Source organism: Lithobates pipiens, unplaced genomic scaffold, assembly GCF_037356315.1.
Source record: "Lithobates pipiens isolate NorthernLeopardFrog02 unplaced genomic scaffold, aLitPip1_a1.2 Scaffold_77, whole genome shotgun sequence".
NCBI classification, from domain to species: domain Eukaryota; kingdom Metazoa; phylum Chordata; class Amphibia; order Anura; family Ranidae; genus Lithobates; species Lithobates pipiens.
In genome coordinates, this window is record NW_027507900.1 from 1214344 (window position 1) to 1234282 (window position 19939).

The 19939-nt window shown below is 55.7% G+C and overlaps 1 protein-coding gene and 1 long non-coding RNA gene across 3 annotated transcripts in view; one reads left to right on the forward strand and one right to left on the reverse strand.

Moving 5' to 3' along the window:
* The window catches only part of LOC143959494 (uncharacterized), a 236931-nt gene that overhangs the window by 189664 nt on the left and 27328 nt on the right, over nt 1–19939 (forward strand). The gene's annotated exons all lie outside the window — the stretch shown is intronic.
* The window catches only part of LOC143959488 (uncharacterized), an 89536-nt gene that overhangs the window by 57492 nt on the left and 12105 nt on the right, over nt 1–19939 (reverse strand). For both annotated transcript variants that reach the window (XM_077468159.1, XM_077468160.1), the window contains exon 2: nt 15460–15584. In XM_077468159.1, the coding sequence (XP_077324285.1) occupies nt 15460–15490 (31 nt within the window). In that variant the 5' untranslated portion in view covers nt 15491–15584. The remainder of the gene's footprint in view (nt 1–15459; nt 15585–19939) is intronic.

The following is a 19939-nucleotide window of genomic DNA, read 5'->3' on the forward strand; positions in this document are numbered from 1 at the left end:
CACTGACCTCCATTCAGTGTCCTCCACCCCTCTCTGCCAATCCCTTCACTGGTCTCCATTCAGTGTCCTCCACCCCTCTCTACCAATCCCTCCACTGACCTCCATTCAGTGTCCTCCACCCCTCTCTGCCAATCCCTTCACTGGTCTCCATTCAGTGTCCTCCACCCCTCTCTACCAATCCCTCCACTGACCTCCATTCAGTGTCCTCCACCCCTCTCTACCAATCCCCCCACTGGTCTCCATTCAGTGTCCTCCACCCCTCTCTACCAATCCCTCCACTGGTCTCCATTCAGTGTCCTCCACCCCTCTCTACCAATCCCTCCACTGGTCTCCATTCAGTGTCCTCCACCCCTCTCTACCAATCCCTCCACTGACCTCCATTCAGTGTCCTCCACACCTCTCTACCAATCTCTCCACTGACCTCCATTCAGTGTCCTCCACCCCTCTCTACCAATCCCTCCACTGGTCCCCATTCAGTGTCCTCCACCCCTCTCTACCAATCCCTCCACTGACCTCCATTCAGTGTCCACCACCCCTCTCTGCCAATCCCTCCACTGGCCTCCATTCAGTGTCCTCCACCCCTCTCTACCAATCCCTCCACTGGCCTCCATTCAGTGTCCTCCACCCCTCTCTACCAATCCCTCCACTGACCTCCATTCAGTGTCCTCCACCCCTCTCTGCCAATCCCTTCACTGGTCTCCATTCAGTGTCCTCCACCCCTCTCTACCAATCCCTCCACTGGCCTCCATTCAGTGTCCTCCACCCCTCTCTACCAATCCCTCCACTGACCTCCATTCAGTGTCCTCCACCCCTCTCTACCAATCCCTCCACTGACCTCCATTCAGTGTCCTCCACCCCTCTCTGCCAATCCCTTCACTGGTCTCCATTCAGTGTCCTCCACCCCTCTCTACCAATCCCTCCACTGACCTCCATTCAGTGTCCTCCACCCCTCTCTACCAATCCCTCCACTGACCTCCATTCAGTGTCCTCCACCCCTCTCTACCAATCCCTCCACTGGCCTCCATTCAGTGTCCTCCACCCCTCTTTGCCAATCCCTCCACTGACCTCCATTCAGTGTCCTCCACTCCTCTCTACCAATCCCTCCACTGACCTCCATTCAGTGTCCTCCACCCCTCTCTACCAATCCCTCCACTGGCCTCCATTCAGTGTCCTCCACCCCTCTCTACCAATCCCTGCACTGACCTCCATTCAGTGTCCTCCACCCCTCTCCACCAATCCCTCCAATGACCTCCATTCAGTGTCCTCCACCCCTCTCTACCAATCCCTCCACTGACCTCCATTCAGTGTCCTCCACCCCTCTCTACCAATCCCTCCACTGACCTCCATTCAGTGTCCTCCACCCCTCTCTGCCAATCCCTTCACTGGTCTCCATTCAGTGTCCTCCACCCCTCTCTACCAATCCCTCCACTGGCCTCTATTCAGTGTCCTCCACCCCTCTCTACCAATCCCCCCACTGTTTTCCATTCAGTGTCCTCCACCCCTCTCTACCAATCCCTCCACTGACCTCCATTCAGTGTCCTCCACCCCTCTCTACCAATCCCTCCACTGACCTCCATTCAGTGTCCTCCACCCCTCTCTACCAATCCCTCCACTGACCTCCATTCAGTGTCCTCCACCCCTCTCTACCAATCCCTCCACTGACCTCCATTCAGTGTCCTCCACTCCTCTCTACCAATCCCTTCACTGACCTCCATTCAGTGTCCTCCACCCCTCTCTACCAATCCCTCCACTGACCTCCATTCAGTGTCCTCCACCCCTCTCCTCCAATCCCTACGCTGATCTCCATTCAGTGTCCTCCACCCTCTCCTCCTATCCCTACACTGACCTCCATTCAGTGTCCTCCACCCCTCTCTACCAATTCCTCCACTGACCTCCATTCAGTGTCCTCCACCCCTCTCTACCAATCCCTCCACTGACCTCCATTCAGTGTCCTCCACCCCTCTCCTCCAATCCCTACATTGGCCTCCATTTAGTGTCCACTAACCCTCTCCTCTAATCCCTACACTGACCTCCATTCAGTGTCCTCCACTCCTCTCTACCAATCCCTTCACTGACCTCCATTCAGTGTCCTCCACCCCTCTCTACCAATCCCTCCACTGACCTCCATTCAGTGTCCTCCACTCCTCTCTACCAATCCCTTCACTGACCTCCATTCAGTGTCCTCCACCCCTCTCTACCAATCCCTCCACTGACCTCCATTCAGTGTCCTCCACCCCTCTCCTCCAATCCCTACGCTGATCTCCATTCAGTGTCCTCCACCCTCTCCTCCTATCCCTACACTGACCTCCATTCAGTGTCCTCCACCCCTCTCTACCAATTCCTCCACTGACCTCCATTCAGTGTCCTCCACCCCTCTCTACCAATCCCTCCACTGACCTCCATTCAGTGTCCTCCACCCCTCTCCTCCAATCCCTACATTGGCCTCCATTTAGTGTCCACTAACCCTCTCCTCTAATCCCTACACTGACCTCCATTCAGTGTCCTCCACTCCTCTCTACCAATCCCTCCACTGACCTCCATTCAGTGTCCTCCACCCCTCTCTACCAATCCCTCCACTGGCCTCCATTCAGTGTCCTCCACTCCTCTCTACCAATCCCTCCACTGACCTCCATTCAGTGTCCTCCACTCCTCTCTGCCAATCCCTCCACTGACCTCCATTCACTGTCCTCCACCCCTCTCTACCAATCCCTCCACTGGCCTCCATTCAGTGTCCTCCACCCCTCTCTACCAATCCCTCCACTGACCTCCATTCAGTGTCCTCCACTCCTCTCTACCAATCCCTCCACTGGTCTCCATTCAGTGTCCTCCACTCCTCTCTACCAATCCCTCCACTGACCTCCATTCAGTGTCCTCCACTCCTCTCTACCAATCCCTCCACTGGTCTCCATTCAGTGTCCTACACCCCTCTCTACCAATCCCTCCACTGACCTCCATTCAGTGTCCTCCACTCCTCTCTACCAATCCCTCCACTGGTCTCCATTCAGTGTCCTCCACCCCTCTCTACCAATCCCTCCACTGACCTCCATTCAGTGTCCTACACCCCTCTCTACCAATCCTTCCACTGACCTCCATTCACTGTCCTCCACTCCTCTCTACCAATCCCTCCACTGGTCTCCATTCAGTGTCCTACACCCCTCTCTACCAATCCCTCCACTGACCTCCATTCAGTGTCCTCCACTCCTCTCTACCAATCCCTCCACTGACCTCCATTCAGTGTCCTCCACCCCTCTCTACCAATCCCTCCACTGACCTCCATTCAGTGTCCTCCACCCCTCTCCTCCAATCCCTACGCTGATCTCCATTCAGTGTCCTCCACCCTCTCCTCCTATCCCTACACTGACCTCCATTCAGTGTCCTCCACCCCTCTCTACCAATTCCTCCATTGACCTCCATTCAGTGTCCTCCACTCCTCTCTACCAATCCCTCCACTGACCTCCATTCAGTGTCCTCCACCCCTCTCTACCAATCCCTCCACTGGCCTCCATTCAGTGTCCTCCACTCCTCTCTACCAATCCCTCCACTGACCTCCATTCAGTGTCCTCCACTCCTCTCTGCCAATCCCTCCACTGACCTCCATTCACTGTCCTCCACCCCTCTCTACCAATCCCTCCACTGGCCTCCATTCAGTGTCCTCCACCCCTCTCTACCAATCCCTCCACTGGCCTCCATTCAGTGTCCTCCACCCCTCTCTACCAATCCCTCCACTGACCTCCATTCAGTGTCCTCCACCCCTCTCTACCAATCCCTCCACTGGCCTCCATTCAGTGTCCTCCACTCCTCTCTACCAATCCCTCCACTGACCTCCATTCAGTGTCCTCCACCCCTCTCTACCAATTCCTCCATTGACCTCCATTCAGTGTCCTCCACTCCTCTCTACCAATCCCTCCACTGACCTCCATTCAGTGTCCTCCACCCCTCTCTACCAATCCCTCCACTGGTCTCCATTCAGTGTCCTCCACCCCTCTCTACCAATCCCTCCACTGACCTCCATTCAGTGTCCTCCACTCCTCTCTACCAATCCCTCCACTGACCTCCATTCAGTGTCCTCCACTCCTCTCTACCAATCCCTCCACTGGTCTCCATTCAGTGTCCTACACCCCTCTCTACCAATCCCTCCACTGACCTCCATTCAGTGTCCTCCACTCCTCTCTACCAATCCCTCCACTGGTCTCCATTCAGTGTCCTCCACTCCTCTCTACCAATCCCTCCACTGACCTCCATTCAGTGTCCTCCACTCCTCTCTACCAATCCCTCCACTGGTCTCCATTCAGTGTCCTACACCCCTCTCTACCAATCCCTCCACTGACCTCCATTCAGTGTCCTCCACTCCTCTCTACCAATCCCTCCACTGGTCTCCATTCACTGTCCTCCACCCCTCTCTACCAATCCTTCCACTGACCTCCATTCACTGTCCTCCACCCCTCTCTACCAATCCCTCCACTGGTCTCCATTCAGTGTCCTCCACCCCTCTCTACCAATCCCTCCACTGACCTCCATTCAGTGTCCTCCACTCCTCTCTACCAATCCCTCCACTGACCTCCATTCAGTGTCCTCCACTCCTCTCTACCAATCCCTCCACTGGTCTCCATTCAGTGTCCTACACCCCTCTCTACCAATCCCTCCACTGACCTCCATTCAGTGTCCTCCACTCCTCTCTACCAATCCCTCCACTGACCTCCATTCAGTGTCCTACACCCCTCTCTACGAATCCTTCCACTGACCTCCATTCACTGTCCTCCACTCCTCTCTACCAATCCCTCCACTGGTCTCCATTCAGTGTCCTACACCCCTCTCTACCAATCCCTCCACTGACCTCCATTCAGTGTCCTCCACCCCTCTCTACCAATCCCTCCACTGACCTCCATTCAGTGTCCTTCACCCCTCTCTACCAATCCCTCCACTGACCTCCATTCAGTGTCCTCCACCCCTCTCTACCAATCCCTCCACTGACCTCCATTCAGTGTCCTCCACCCCTCTCTACCAATCCCTCCACTGACCTCCATTCAGTGTCCTTCACCCCTCTCTACCAATCCCTCCACTGATCTCCATTCAGTGTCCTCCACCCCTCTCTACCAATCCCTCCACTGACCTCCATTCAGTGCCCTCCACCCCTCTCTACCAATCCCTCCACTGGCCTCCATTCAGTGTCCTCCACCCCTCTCTACCAATCCCTCCACTGACCTCCATTCAGTGTCCTCCACCCCTCTCTACCAATCCCCCCACTGGTCTCCATTCAGTGTCCTCCACCCCTCTCTACCAATCCCTCCACTGGTCTCCATTCAGTGTCCTCCACCCCTCTCTACCAATCCCTCCACTGATCTCCATTCAGTGCCCTCCACCCCTCTCTACCAATCCCTCCACTGACCTCCATTCAGTGTCCTCCACCCCTCTCTACCAATCCCTCCACTGACCTCCATTCAGTGTCCTCCACCCCTCTCTACCAATCCCTCCACTGACCTCCATTCAGTGTCCTCCACACCTCTCTACCAATCTCTCCACTGACCTCCATTCAGTGTCCTCCACCCCTCTCTACCAATCCCTCCACTGGTCTCCATTCAGTGTCCTCCACCCCTCTCTACCAATCCCTCCACTGGCCTCCATTCAGTGTCCTCCACCCCTCTCTACCAATCCCTCCACTGGCCTCCATTCAGTGTCCTCCACCCCTCTCTACCAATCCCTCCACTGACCTCCATTCAGTGTCCTCCACCCCTCTCTGCCAATCCCTTCACTGGTCTCCATTCAGTGTCCTCCACCCCTCTCTACCAATCCCTCCACTGGCCTCCATTCAGTGTCCTCCACCCCTCTCTACCAATCCCTCCACTGACCTCCATTCAGTGTCCTCCACCCCTCTCTACCAATCCCTCCACTGACCTCCATTCAGTGTCCTCCACCCCTCTCTGCCAATCCCTTCACTGGTCTCCATTCAGTGTCCTCCACCCCTCTCTACCAATCCCTCCACTGACCTCCATTCAGTGTCCTCCACCCCTCTCTACCAATCCCTCCACTGACCTCCATTCAGTGTCCTCCACCCCTCTCTGCCAATCCCTTCACTGGTCTCCATTCAGTGTCCTCCACCCCTCTCTACCAATCCCTCCACTGACCTCCATTCAGTGTCCTCCACCCCTCTCTACCAATCCCCCCACTGGTCTCCATTCAGTGTCCTCCACCCCTCTCTACCAATCCCTCCACTGGTCTCCATTCAGTGTCCTCCACCCCTCTCTACCAATCCCTCCACTGACCTCCATTCAGTGTCCTCCACACCTCTCTACCAATCTCTCCACTGACCTCCATTCAGTGTCCTCCACCCCTCTCTACCAATCCCTCCACTGGTCCCCATTCAGTGTCCTCCACCCCTCTCTACCAATCCCTCCACTGACCTCCATTCAGTGTCCACCACCCCTCTCTGCCAATCCCTCCACTGGCCTCCATTCAGTGTCCTCCACCCCTCTCTACCAATCCCTCCACTGGCCTCCATTCAGTGTCCTCCACCCCTCTCTACCAATCCCTCCACTGACCTCCATTCAGTGTCCTCCACCCCTCTCTGCCAATCCCTTCACTGGTCTCCATTCAGTGTCCTCCACCCCTCTCTACCAATCCCTCCACTGGCCTCCATTCAGTGTCCTCCACCCCTCTCTACCAATCCCTCCACTGGTCTCCATTCAGTGTCCTCCACCCCTCTCTACCAATCCCTCCACTGGCCTCCATTCAGTGTCCTCCACCCCTCTCTACCAATCCCTCCACTGGCCTCCATTCAGTGTCCTCCACCCCCCTCTACCAATCCCTCCACTGACCTCCATTCAGTGTCCTCCACCCCTCTCTGCCAATCCCTTCACTGGTCTCCATTCAGTGTCCTCCACCCCTCTCTACCAATCCCTCCACTGGCCTCCATTCAGTGTCCTCCACCCCTCTCTACCAATCCCTCCACTGACCTCCATTCAGTGTCCTCCACCCCTCTCTACCAATCCCTCCACTGACCTCCATTCAGTGTCCTCCACCCCTCTCTGCCAATCCCTTCACTGGTCTCCATTCAGTGTCCTCCACCCCTCTCTACCAATCCCTCCACTGACCTCCATTCAGTGTCCTCCACCCCTCTCTGCCAATCCCTCCACTGACCTCCATTCAGTGTCCTCCACCCCTCTCTGCCAATCCCTTCACTGGTCTCCATTCAGTGTCCTCCACCCCTCTCTACCAATCCCTCCACTGACCTCCATTCAGTGTCCTCCACCCCTCTCTACCAATCCCCCCACTGGTCTCCATTCAGTGTCCTCCACCCCTCTCTACCAATCCCTCCACTGGTCTCCATTCAGTGTCCTCCACCCCTCTCTACCAATCCCTCCACTGACCTCCATTCAGTGTCCTCCACACCTCTCTACCAATCTCTCCACTGACCTCCATTCAGTGTCCTCCACCCCTCTCTACCAATCCCTCCACTGGTCCCCATTCAGTGTCCTCCACCCCTCTCTACCAATCCCTCCACTGACCTCCATTCAGTGTCCTCCACCCCTCTCTACCAATCCCTCCACTGACCTCCATTCAGTGTCCTCCACCCCTCTCTGCCAATCCCTTCACTGGTCTCCATTCAGTGTCCTCCACCCCTCTCTACCAATCCCTCCACTGGCCTCCATTCAGTGTCCTCCACCCCTCTCTACCAATCCCTCCACTGACCTCCATTCAATGTCCTCCACCCCTCTCTACCAATCCCTCCACTGACCTCCATTCAGTGTCCTCCACCCCTCTCTGCCAATCCCTTCACTGGTCTCCATTCAGTGTCCTCCACCCCTCTCTACCAATCCCTCCACTGACCTCCATTCAGTGTCCTCCACCCCTCTCTACCAATCCCTCCACTGACCTCCATTCAGTGTCCTCCACCCCTCTCTACCAATCCCTCCACTGGCCTCCATTCAGTGTCCTCCACCCCTCTTTGCCAATCCCTCCACTGACCTCCATTCAGTGTCCTCCACCCCTCTCTACCAATCCCTCCACTGACCTCCATTCAGTGTCCTCCACCCCTCTCTACCAATCCCTCCACTGACCTCCATTCAGTGTCCTCCACCCCTCTCTGCCAATCCCTTCACTGGTCTCCATTCAGTGTCCTCCACCCCTCTCTACCAATCCCTCCACTGGCCTCTATTCAGTGTCCTCCACCCCTCTCTACCAATCCCCCCACTGTTTTCCATTCAGTGTCCTCCACCCCTCTCTACCAATCCCTCCACTGGCCTCCATTCAGTGTCCTCCACCCCCCTCTACCAATCCCTCCACTGACCTCCATTCAGTGTCCTCCACCCCTCTCTGCCAATCCCTTCACTGGTCTCCATTCAGTGTCCTCCACCCCTCTCTACCAATCCCTCCACTGGCCTCCATTCAGTGTCCTCCACCCCTCTCTACCAATCCCTCCACTGACCTCCATTCAGTGTCCTCCACCCCTCTCTACCAATCCCTCCACTGACCTCCATTCAGTGTCCTCCACCCCTCTCTGCCAATCCCTTCACTGGTCTCCATTCAGTGTCCTCCACCCCTCTCTACCAATCCCTCCACTGACCTCCATTCAGTGTCCTCCACCCCTCTCTGCCAATCCCTCCACTGACCTCCATTCAGTGTCCTCCACCCCTCTCTGCCAATCCCTTCACTGGTCTCCATTCAGTGTCCTCCACCCCTCTCTACCAATCCCTCCACTGACCTCCATTCAGTGTCCTCCACCCCTCTCTACCAATCCCCCCACTGGTCTCCATTCAGTGTCCTCCACCCCTCTCTACCAATCCCTCCACTGGTCTCCATTCAGTGTCCTCCACCCCTCTCTACCAATCCCTCCACTGACCTCCATTCAGTGTCCTCCACACCTCTCTACCAATCTCTCCACTGACCTCCATTCAGTGTCCTCCACCCCTCTCTACCAATCCCTCCACTGGTCCCCATTCAGTGTCCTCCACCCCTCTCTACCAATCCCTCCACTGACCTCCATTCAGTGTCCACCACCCCTCTCTGCCAATCCCTCCACTGGCCTCCATTCAGTGTCCTCCACCCCTCTCTACCAATCCCTCCACTGGCCTCCATTCAGTGTCCTCCACCCCTCTCTACCAATCCCTCCACTGACCTCCATTCAGTGTCCTCCACCCTTCTCTGCCAATCCCTTCACTGGTCTCCATTCAGTGTCCTCCACCCCTCTCTACCAATCCCTCCACTGGCCTCCATTCAGTGTCCTCCACCCCTCTCTACCAATCCCTCCACTGACCTCCATTCAATGTCCTCCACCCCTCTCTACCAATCCCTCCACTGACCTCCATTCAGTGTCCTCCACCCCTCTCTGCCAATCCCTTCACTGGTCTCCATTCAGTGTCCTCCACCCCTCTCTACCAATCCCTCCACTGACCTCCATTCAGTGTCCTCCACCCCTCTCTACCAATCCCTCCACTGACCTCCATTCAGTGTCCTCCACCCCTCTCTACCAATCCCTCCACTGGCCTCCATTCAGTGTCCTCCACCCCTCTTTGCCAATCCCTCCACTGACCTCCATTCAGTGTCCTCCACCCCTCTCTACCAATCCCTCCACTGACCTCCATTCAGTGTCCTCCACCCCTCTCTACCAATCCCTCCACTGACCTCCATTCAGTGTCCTCCACCCCTCTCTGCCAATCCCTTCACTGGTCTCCATTCAGTGTCCTCCACCCCTCTCTACCAATCCCTCCACTGGCCTCTATTCAGTGTCCTCCACCCCTCTCTACCAATCCCCCCACTGTTTTCCATTCAGTGTCCTCCACCCCTCTCTACCAATCCCTCCACTGACCTCCATTCAGTGTCCTCCACCCCTCTCTACCAATCCCTCCACTGACCTCCATTCAGTGTCCTCCACCCCTCTCTACCAATCCCTCCACTGACCTCCATTCAGTGTCCTCCACCCCTCTCTACCAATCCCTCCACTGACCTCCATTCAGTGTCCTCCACTCCTCTCTACCAATCCCTTCACTGACCTCCATTCAGTGTCCTCCACCCCTCTCTACCAATCCCTCCACTGACCTCCATTCAGTGTCCTCCACCCCTCTCCTCCAATCCCTACGCTGATCTCCATTCAGTGTCCTCCACCCTCTCCTCCTATCCCTACACTGACCTCCATTCAGTGTCCTCCACCCCTCTCTACCAATTCCTCCACTGACCTCCATTCAGTGTCCTCCACCCCTCTCTACCAATCCCTCCACTGACCTCCATTCAGTGTCCTCCACCCCTCTCCTCCAATCCCTACATTGGCCTCCATTTAGTGTCCACTAACCCTCTCCTCTAATCCCTACACTGACCTCCATTCAGTGTCCTCCACTCCTCTCTACCAATCCCTTCACTGACCTCCATTCAGTGTCCTCCACCCCTCTCTACCAATCCCTCCACTGACCTCCATTCAGTGTCCTCCACTCCTCTCTACCAATCCCTTCACTGACCTCCATTCAGTGTCCTCCACCCCTCTCTACCAATCCCTCCACTGACCTCCATTCAGTGTCCTCCACCCCTCTCCTCCAATCCCTACGCTGATCTCCATTCAGTGTCCTCCACCCTCTCCTCCTATCCCTACACTGACCTCCATTCAGTGTCCTCCACCCCTCTCTACCAATTCCTCCACTGACCTCCATTCAGTGTCCTCCACCCCTCTCTACCAATCCCTCCACTGACCTCCATTCAGTGTCCTCCACCCCTGTCCTCCAATCCCTACATTGGCCTCCATTTAGTGTCCACTAACCCTCTCCTCTAATCCCTACACTGACCTCCATTCAGTGTCCTCCACTCCTCTCTACCAATCCCTCCACTGACCTCCATTCAGTGTCCTCCACCCCTCTCTACCAATCCCTCCACTGGCCTCCATTCAGTGTCCTCCACTCCTCTCTACCAATCCCTCCACTGACCTCCATTCAGTGTCCTCCACTCCTCTCTGCCAATCCCTCCACTGACCTCCATTCACTGTCCTCCACCCCTCTCTACCAATCCTTCCACTGACCTCCATTCACTGTCCTCCACCCCTCTCTACCAATCCCTCCACTGGTCTCCATTCAGTGTCCTCCACCCCTCTCTACCAATCCCTCCACTGACCTCCATTCAGTGTCCTCCACTCCTCTCTACCAATCCCTCCACTGACCTCCATTCAGTGTCCTCCACTCCTCTCTACCAATCCCTCCACTGGTCTCCATTCAGTGTCCTCCACCCCTCTCTACCAATCCCTCCACTGACCTCCATTCAGTGTCCTCCACCCCTCTCTACCAATCCCTCCACTGACCTCCATTCAGTGTCCTCCACTCCTCTCTACCAATCCCTCCACTGGTCTCCATTCAGTGTCCTCCACCCCTCTCTACCAATCCCTCCACTGACCTCCATTCAGTGTCCTACACCCCTCTCTACCAATCCTTCCACTGACCTCCATTCACTGTCCTCCACTCCTCTCTACCAATCCCTCCACTGGTCTCCATTCAGTGTCCTACACCCCTCTCTACCAATCCCTCCACTGACCTCCATTCAGTGTCCTCCACTCCTCTCTACCAATCCCTCCACTGACCTCCATTCAGTGTCCTCCACCCCTCTCTACCAATCCCTCCACTGACCTCCATTCAGTGTCCTCCACCCCTCTCCTCCAATCCCTACGCTGATCTCCATTCAGTGTCCTCCACCCTCTCCTCCTATCCCTACACTGACCTCCATTCAGTGTCCTCCACCCCTCTCTACCAATTCCTCCACTGACCTCCATTCAGTGTCCTCCACCCCTCTCTATCAATCCCTCCACTGACCTCCATTCAGTGTCCTCCACCCTCTCCTCCTATCCCTACACTGACCTCCATTCAGTGTCCTCCACCCCTCTCTACCAATCCCTCCACTGACCTCCATTCAGTGTCCTCCACCCCTCTCCTCCAATCCCTACATTGGCCTCCATTTAGTGTCCACTAACCCTCTCCTCTAATCCCTACACTGACCTCCATTCAGTGTCCTCCACTCCTCTCTACCAATCCCTTCACTGACCTCCATTCAGTGTCCTCCACCCCTCTCTACCAATCCCTCCACTGACCTCCATTCAGTGTCCTCCACTCCTCTCTACCAATCCCTTCACTGACCTCCATTCAGTGTCCTCCACCCCTCTCTACCAATCCCTCCACTGACCTCCATTCAGTGTCCTCCACCCCTCTCCTCCAATCCCTACGCTGATCTCCATTCAGTGTCCTCCACCCTCTCCTCCTATCCCTACACTGACCTCCATTCAGTGTCCTCCACCCCTCTCTACCAATTCCTCCACTGACCTCCATTCAGTGTCCTCCACCCCTCTCTACCAATCCCTCCACTGACCTCCATTCAGTGTCCTCCACCCCTCTCCTCCAATCCCTACATTGGCCTCCATTTAGTGTCCACTAACCCTCTCCTCTAATCCCTACACTGACCTCCATTCAGTGTCCTCCACTCCTCTCTACCAATCCCTCCACTGACCTCCATTCAGTGTCCTCCACCCCTCTCTACCAATCCCTCCACTGGCCTCCATTCAGTGTCCTCCACTCCTCTCTACCAATCCCTCCACTGACCTCCATTCAGTGTCCTCCACTCCTCTCTGCCAATCCCTCCACTGACCTCCATTCACTGTCCTCCACCCCTCTCTACCAATCCTTCCACTGACCTCCATTCACTGTCCTCCACCCCTCTCTACCAATCCCTCCACTGGTCTCCATTCAGTGTCCTCCACCCCTCTCTACCAATCCCTCCACTGACCTCCATTCAGTGTCCTCCACTCCTCTCTACCAATCCCTCCACTGACCTCCATTCAGTGTCCTCCACTCCTCTCTACCAATCCCTCCACTGGTCTCCATTCAGTGTCCTACACCCCTCTCTACCAATCCCTCCACTGACCTCCATTCAGTGTCCTCCACTCCTCTCTACCAATCCCTCCACTGGTCTCCATTCAGTGTCCTCCACCCCTCTCTACCAATCCCTCCACTGACCTCCATTCAGTGTCCTACACCCCTCTCTACCAATCCTTCCACTGACCTCCATTCACTGTCCTCCACTCCTCTCTACCAATCCCTCCACTGGTCTCCATTCAGTGTCCTACACCCCTCTCTACCAATCCCTCCACTGACCTCCATTCAGTGTCCCCCACCCCTCTCTACCAATCCCTCCACTGACCTCCATTCAGTGTCCTCCACTCCTCTCTACCAATCCCTCCACTGACCTCCATTCAGTGTCCTCCACTCCTCTCTACCAATCCCTCCACTGACCTCCATTCAGTGTCCTCCACCCCTCTCTACCAATCCCTCCACTGACCTCCATTCAGTGTCCTCCACCCCTCTCTACCAATCCCTCCACTGACCTCCATTCAGTGTCCTCCACCCCTCTCTACCAATCCCTCCACTGGCCTCCATTCAGTGTCCTCCACCCCTCTTTGCCAATCCCTCCACTGACCTCCATTCAGTGTCCTCCACCCCTCTCTACCAATCCCTCCACTGACCTCCATTCAGTGTCCTCCACCCCTCTCTACCAATCCCTCCACTGACCTCCATTCAGTGTCCTCCACCCCTCTCTGCCAATCCCTTCACTGGTCTCCATTCAGTGTCCTCCACCCCTCTCTACCAATCCCTCCACTGGCCTCTATTCAGTGTCCTCCACCCCTCTCTACCAATCCCCCCACTGGTTTCCATTCAGTGTCCTCCACCCCTCTCTACCAATCCCTCCACTGACCTCCATTCAGTGTCCTCCACCCCTCTCTACCAATCCCTCCACTGACCTCCATTCAGTGTCCTCCACCCCTCTCTACCAATCCCTCCACTGACCTCCATTCAGTGTCCTCCACCCCTCTCTACCAATCCCTCCACTGACCTCCATTCAGTGTCCTCCACCCCTCTCTACCAATCCCTCCACTGACCTCCATTCAGTGTCCTCCACCCCTCTCTACCAATCCCTCCACTGGCCTCCATTCAGTGTCCTCCACCCCTCTTTGCCAATCCCTCCACTGACCTCCATTCAGTGTCCTCCACCCCTCTCTACCAATCCCTCCACTGACCTCCATTCAGTGTCCTCCACCCCTCTCTGCCAATCCCTTCACTGGTCTCCATTCAGTGTCCTCCACCCCTCTCTACCAATCCCTCCACTGGCCTCCATTCAGTGTCCTCCACCCCTCTCTACCAATCCCTCCACTGACCTCCATTCAGTGTCCTCCACCCCTCTCCTCCAATCCCTACATTGGCCTCCATTTAGTGTCCACTAACCCTCTCCTCTAATCCCTACACTGACCTCCATTCAGTGTCCTCCACTCCTCTCTACCAATCCCTCCACTGACCTCCATTCAGTGTCCTCCACCCCTCTCTACCAATCCCTCCACTGACCTCCATTCAGTGTCCTCCACCCCTCTCTACCAATCCCTCCACTGGTCTCCATTCAGTGTCCTCCACCCCTCTCTACCAATCCCTCCACTGGTCTCCATTCAGTGTCCTCCACTCCTCTCTACCAATCCCTCCACTGACCTCCATTCAGTGTCCTCCACCCCTCTCTACCAATCCCTCCACTGACCTCCATTCAGTGTCCTCCACCCCTCTCTACCAATCCCTCCACTGGCCTCCATTCAGTGTCCTCCACCCCTCTCTACCAATCCCTCCACTGACCTCCATTCAGTGTCCTCCACCCCTCTCTACCAATCCCTCCACTGACCTCCATTCAGTGTCCTCCACCCCTCTCTACCAATCCCTCCACTGACCTCCATTCAGTGTCCTCCACCCCTCTCTACCAATCCCTCCACTGACCTCCATTCAGTGTTCTCTCTGCTCCTTCCAAGACCTATTGCTCTCGCCTGCCATGCTTGCCTGTGAGCCTTCTCCCTAGAGCTTCTCTCATTCCCTAGAACTCTGCACCTCAATCTGATCAACTATCTGCTCCTCTGTCCACTTTTAGGTCATTCCCGGAAACTCATCTCTTCAGGGAAGCCTATCCTGCCCCCAACTCATAAACTATAGTTTTACTTTCTCTACCAACTTGTGTCTCAGAATTAGAACCTTTTTGTATTGAATTGTATTGTAATGGTACCGTCTTCCTCTGTAATGTAAAGCACTGTACAAACTGTTGGCACTCTATGAATCCCGTATAATAATATTGTCATTGCAGTATGTGCCATGTAACACGGGGCTGTTTTCTCCTTAGGGTTTCTGACAGAGGATTTCCCCCGACCACTACACAAATAACCATAACATTTGGGGTCCTCCAGTCATTATGGATCACTGGCCCATCTCAGAAGATCAGTTCCATCAAAGCTAAATCAAATCTGAAGACACGGGAATGTGATGGTGGAATCAATGAAAGCTCCTGGACTCTTCTAATGGGTGGTCTACAGGAAATGTCCAGACTACGGAGACATAGGATGTCCTATCATCTAATTCCAATCTCTGGAGATGTGAGATGGAGGAAAACATTGGGAGGGATTGTCAGGATCAGCAGTCATACCTTGTGAGGAGGACGATGAGGAGGCCGCCATGATGTCAGGATCAGCAGTCAGACCTCATGAGGAGGAGGATGAGGAGGAAGAGGAGGCCGCCGTGATGTCAGGAGAAGATCCGAGACGACATCACCTGGAAGGAGCACAAACAATAATAAACTCATCTGTAGTACAATGAACAGAAATAATTAGGAGGATTTTGTTCCCTTATGTGGATAATGATTGGCTGCCTGGTTGTCCAATCAGAGAAGATCAGAATTGGATGGACATTTGTCAATCACAACCCAGAACTTTCATCTCGGCATTCATCTGATTGGTATACGGGAGACACAAAGGAATTGTACACTACTTAGGGCCACAATGTATACAGACTCGTACTTTTAGAGGCCAACTCCACAAATATGTGCCATTCATACCCAAGACTGGTACTAATCAGCACCAAAGTATCAGCCAATCAGATGTCTACAGAGAGGTCAGGTGACACTTCAGGTTCGGGGGTCACCTGGGGGGAAAGGAGTTGAAGGGTTAAGGAACAGTTAGGATTTGTGGGTTGGGGATAAGATTAGAAATGAAGGTTGGGGGAAGGGACCGGGTAAGAGTCAAAGATAATCAAAGATTTATAACCCATCATAAGAGAGGAGGAAACTCTGAAACAAATATTCCGACAACCATCCGACCTCAGGAATAAGGATCTGCGATAAAAAACGACCCCTTTCCTGCACTCCTCCCCCCCAATACCGGGCACTTTCACCCCCTTCCTGCACTTCTCCCCCAATACCGGGCATTTTCACCCCCTTTCTGCACTTCTCCCCCAATACCGGGCATTTTCACCCCCTTCCTGCACTTCTCCCCCAATACCGGCACTTTCACCCCCTTCCTGCACTTCTCCCCCAATAACGGGCACTTGCACCCCCTTCCTGCACTCCTCCCCCCCAATACCGGGCACTTTCACCCCCTTCCTGCACTCCTCCCCCCCAATACCGGGCACTTTCACCCCCTTCCTGCACTTCTCCCCCAATACCGGGCACTTTCACCCTCTTCCTGCACTCCTCCCCCCCAATACCGGGCACTTTCACCCCCTTCCTGCACTTCTCCCCCAATACCGAGCACTTTCACCCCCTTCCTGCACTTCTCCCCCAATACCGGGCACTTTCACCCCGTTCCTGCACTTCTCCCCCAATACCGGGCACTTTCACCCCCTTCCTGCACTTCTCCCCCAATACCGGGCACTTTCACCCCCTTCCTGAACTTCTCCCCCAATACCGGGCACTTTCACCCCCTTCCTGAACTTCTCCCCCAATACTGGTCACTTTCACCCCCTTCCTGAACTTCTCCCCCAATACCGGGCACTTTCACTACCTTCCTGCACTTATCCCCCAATACCGGGCACTTTCACCCCCTTTCTGCACTTATCCCCCAATACCGGGCACTTTCACCCCCTTCCTGAACTTCTCCCCCAATACCGGGCACTTTCACCCCCTTCCTGAACTTCTCCCCCAATACCGGGCACTTTCACCCCCTTCCTGCACTTCTCCCCCAATACCGGGCACTTTCACCCCCTTTCTGCACTTATCCCCCAATACCGGGCACTTTCACCCCCTTCCTGCACTTCTCCTCCAATACCGGCACTTTCACCCCCTTCCTGCACTTCTCCCCCAATACCGAGCACTTTCACCCCCTTCCTGCACTTCTCCCCCAATACCGGGCACTTTCACCCCGTTCCTGCACTTCTCCCCCAATACCGGGCACTTTCACCCCCTTCCTGCACTTCTCCCCCAATACCGGGCACTTTCACCCCCTTCCTGAACTTCTCCCCCAATACCGGGCACTTTCACCCCCTTCCTGAACTTCTCCCCCAATACTGGTCACTTTCACCCCCTTCCTGAACTTCTCCCCCAATACCGGGCACTTTCACTACCTTCCTGCACTTATCCCCCAATACCGGGCACTTTCACCCCCTTTCTGCACTTATCCCCCAATACCGGGCACTTTCACCCCCTTCCTGAACTTCTCCCCCAATACCGGGCACTTTCACCCCCTTCCTGAACTTCTCCCCCAATACCGGGCACTTTCACCCCCTTTCTGCACTTCTCCCCCAATACCGGGAATTTTCACCCCCTTTCTGCACTTCTCCCCCAATACCGGGCATTTTCACCCCCTTCCTGCACTTCTCCCCCAATACCGGCACTTTCACCCCCTTCCTGCACTTCTCCCCCAATACCGGGCATTTTCACCCCCTTCCTGCACTTATCCCCCAATACCTGGCACTTTCACCCCCTTTCTGCACTTCTCCCCCAATACCGGGCATTTTCACCCCCTTCCTGCACTTCTCCCCCAATACCGGCACTTTCACCCCCTTCCTGCACTTCTCCCCCAATAACGGGCACTTGCACCCCCTTCCTGCACTCCTCCCCCCCAATACCGGGCACTTTCACCCCCTTCCTGCACTCCTCCCCCCCAATACCGGGCACTTTCACCCCCTTCCTGCACTTCTCCCCCAATACCGGGCACTTTCACCCTCTTCCTGCACTCCTCCCCCCCAATACCGGGCACTTTCACCCCCTTCCTGCACTTCTCCCCCAATACCGAGCACTTTCACCCCCTTCCTGCACTTCTCCCCCAATACCGGGCACTTTCACCCCGTTCCTGCACTTCTCCCCCAATACCGGGCACTTTCACCCCCTTCCTGCACTTCTCCCCCAATACCGGGCACTTTCACCCCCTTCCTGAACTTCTCCCCCAATACCGGGCACTTTCACCCCCTTCCTGAACTTCTCCCCCAATACTGGTCACTTTCACCCCCTTCCTGAACTTCTCCCCCAATACCGGGCACTTTCACCCCCTTCCTGCACTTATCCCCCAATACCGGGCACTTTCACCCCCTTTCTGCACTTATCCCCCAATACCGGGCACTTTCACCCCCTTCCTGAACTTCTCCCCCAATACCGGGCACTTTCACCCCCTTTCTGCACTTATCCCCCAATACCGGGCACTTTCACCCCCTTCCTGCACTTCTCCTCCAATACCGAGCACTTTCACCCCCTTCCTGCACTTATCCCCCAATACCGGGCACTTTCACCCCCTTTCTGCACTTATCCCCCAATACCGGGCACTTTCACCCCCTTTCTGCACTTCTCCCCCCCAATACCGGGCACTTTCACCCCCTTCCTGAACTTATCCCCCAATACCGGACACTTTCACCCCCTTCCTGCACTTCTCCCCCAATACCGGGCACTTTCACCCCCTTCCTGCACTTCTCCCCCAATACCGGCACTTTCACCCCCTTCCTGCACTTCTCCCCCAATACCGGGCATTCTCACCCCCTTCCTGCACTTATCCCCCAATACCGGACACTTTCACCCCCTTCCTGCACTTCTCCCCCAATACCGGGCACTTTCACCCCCTTCCTGCACTTCTCCCCCAATACCGGCACTTTCACCCCCTTCCTGCACTTCTCCCCCAATACCGGGCATTCTCACCCCCTTCCTGCACTTCTCCCCCAATACCGGCACTTTCACCCCCTTCCTGCACTTCTCCCCCAATACCGGGCACTTTCACCCCCTTCCTGCACTTCTCCCCCAATAACGGGCACTTGCACCCCCTTCCTGCACTCCTCCCCCCCAATACCGGGTACTTTCACCCCCTTCCTGCACTTCTCCCCCAATCCCGGGCACTTTCACCCCCTTCCTGCACTCCTCCCCTAATACCGGGCACTTTAACCCCTTTCCTGCACTCCTCACCCCCAATACCGGGCACTTTAACCCCCTTCCTGCACTCCTCCCCCCCAATACCGGGCACTTTCACCCCCTTTGTGCACTCCTCCCCCAAATACCGGGCATTTTCACCCCCTTCCTGCACTTCTCCCCCAATACCGGCACTTTCACCCCCTTCCTGCACTCCTCCCCCCCAATACCGGGCACTTTCACCCACTTCCTGCACTCCTCCCCCCCAATACCGGGCATTTTCACCCCCTTCCTGCACTTCTCCCCCAATACCGGGCACTTTCACCCCCTTCCTGCACTCCTTCCCCAATACCGGGCACTTTCACCCTCTTCCTGCACTTCTCCCCCAATACCGGGCACTTTCACCCTCTTCCTGCACTTCTCCCCCAATACCGGGCACCTTTACCCCCTTCCTGCACTTCTCCCCCAATACCGGGCACTTTCACCCCCTTCCTGCACTTCTCCCCCAATACCGGGCACTTTCACCCCCTTCCTGCACTCCTCCCCCCCAATACCGGGCACTTTCACCCCCTTCCTGCACTCCTCCCCCCCAATACCGGGCACTTTCACCCCCTTCCTGCACTCCTCCCCCCCAATACCGGGCACTTTCACCCCTTCCTGCACTCCCCCCCCAATACCGGGCACTTTCACCCCCTTCCTGCACTCCTCCCCCCCAAATACCGGGCACTTTCACCCCCCTCCTGCACTTCTCCCCCAATACCGGGCACTTTCACTCCCTTCCTGCACTTCTCCCCCAATACCGGGC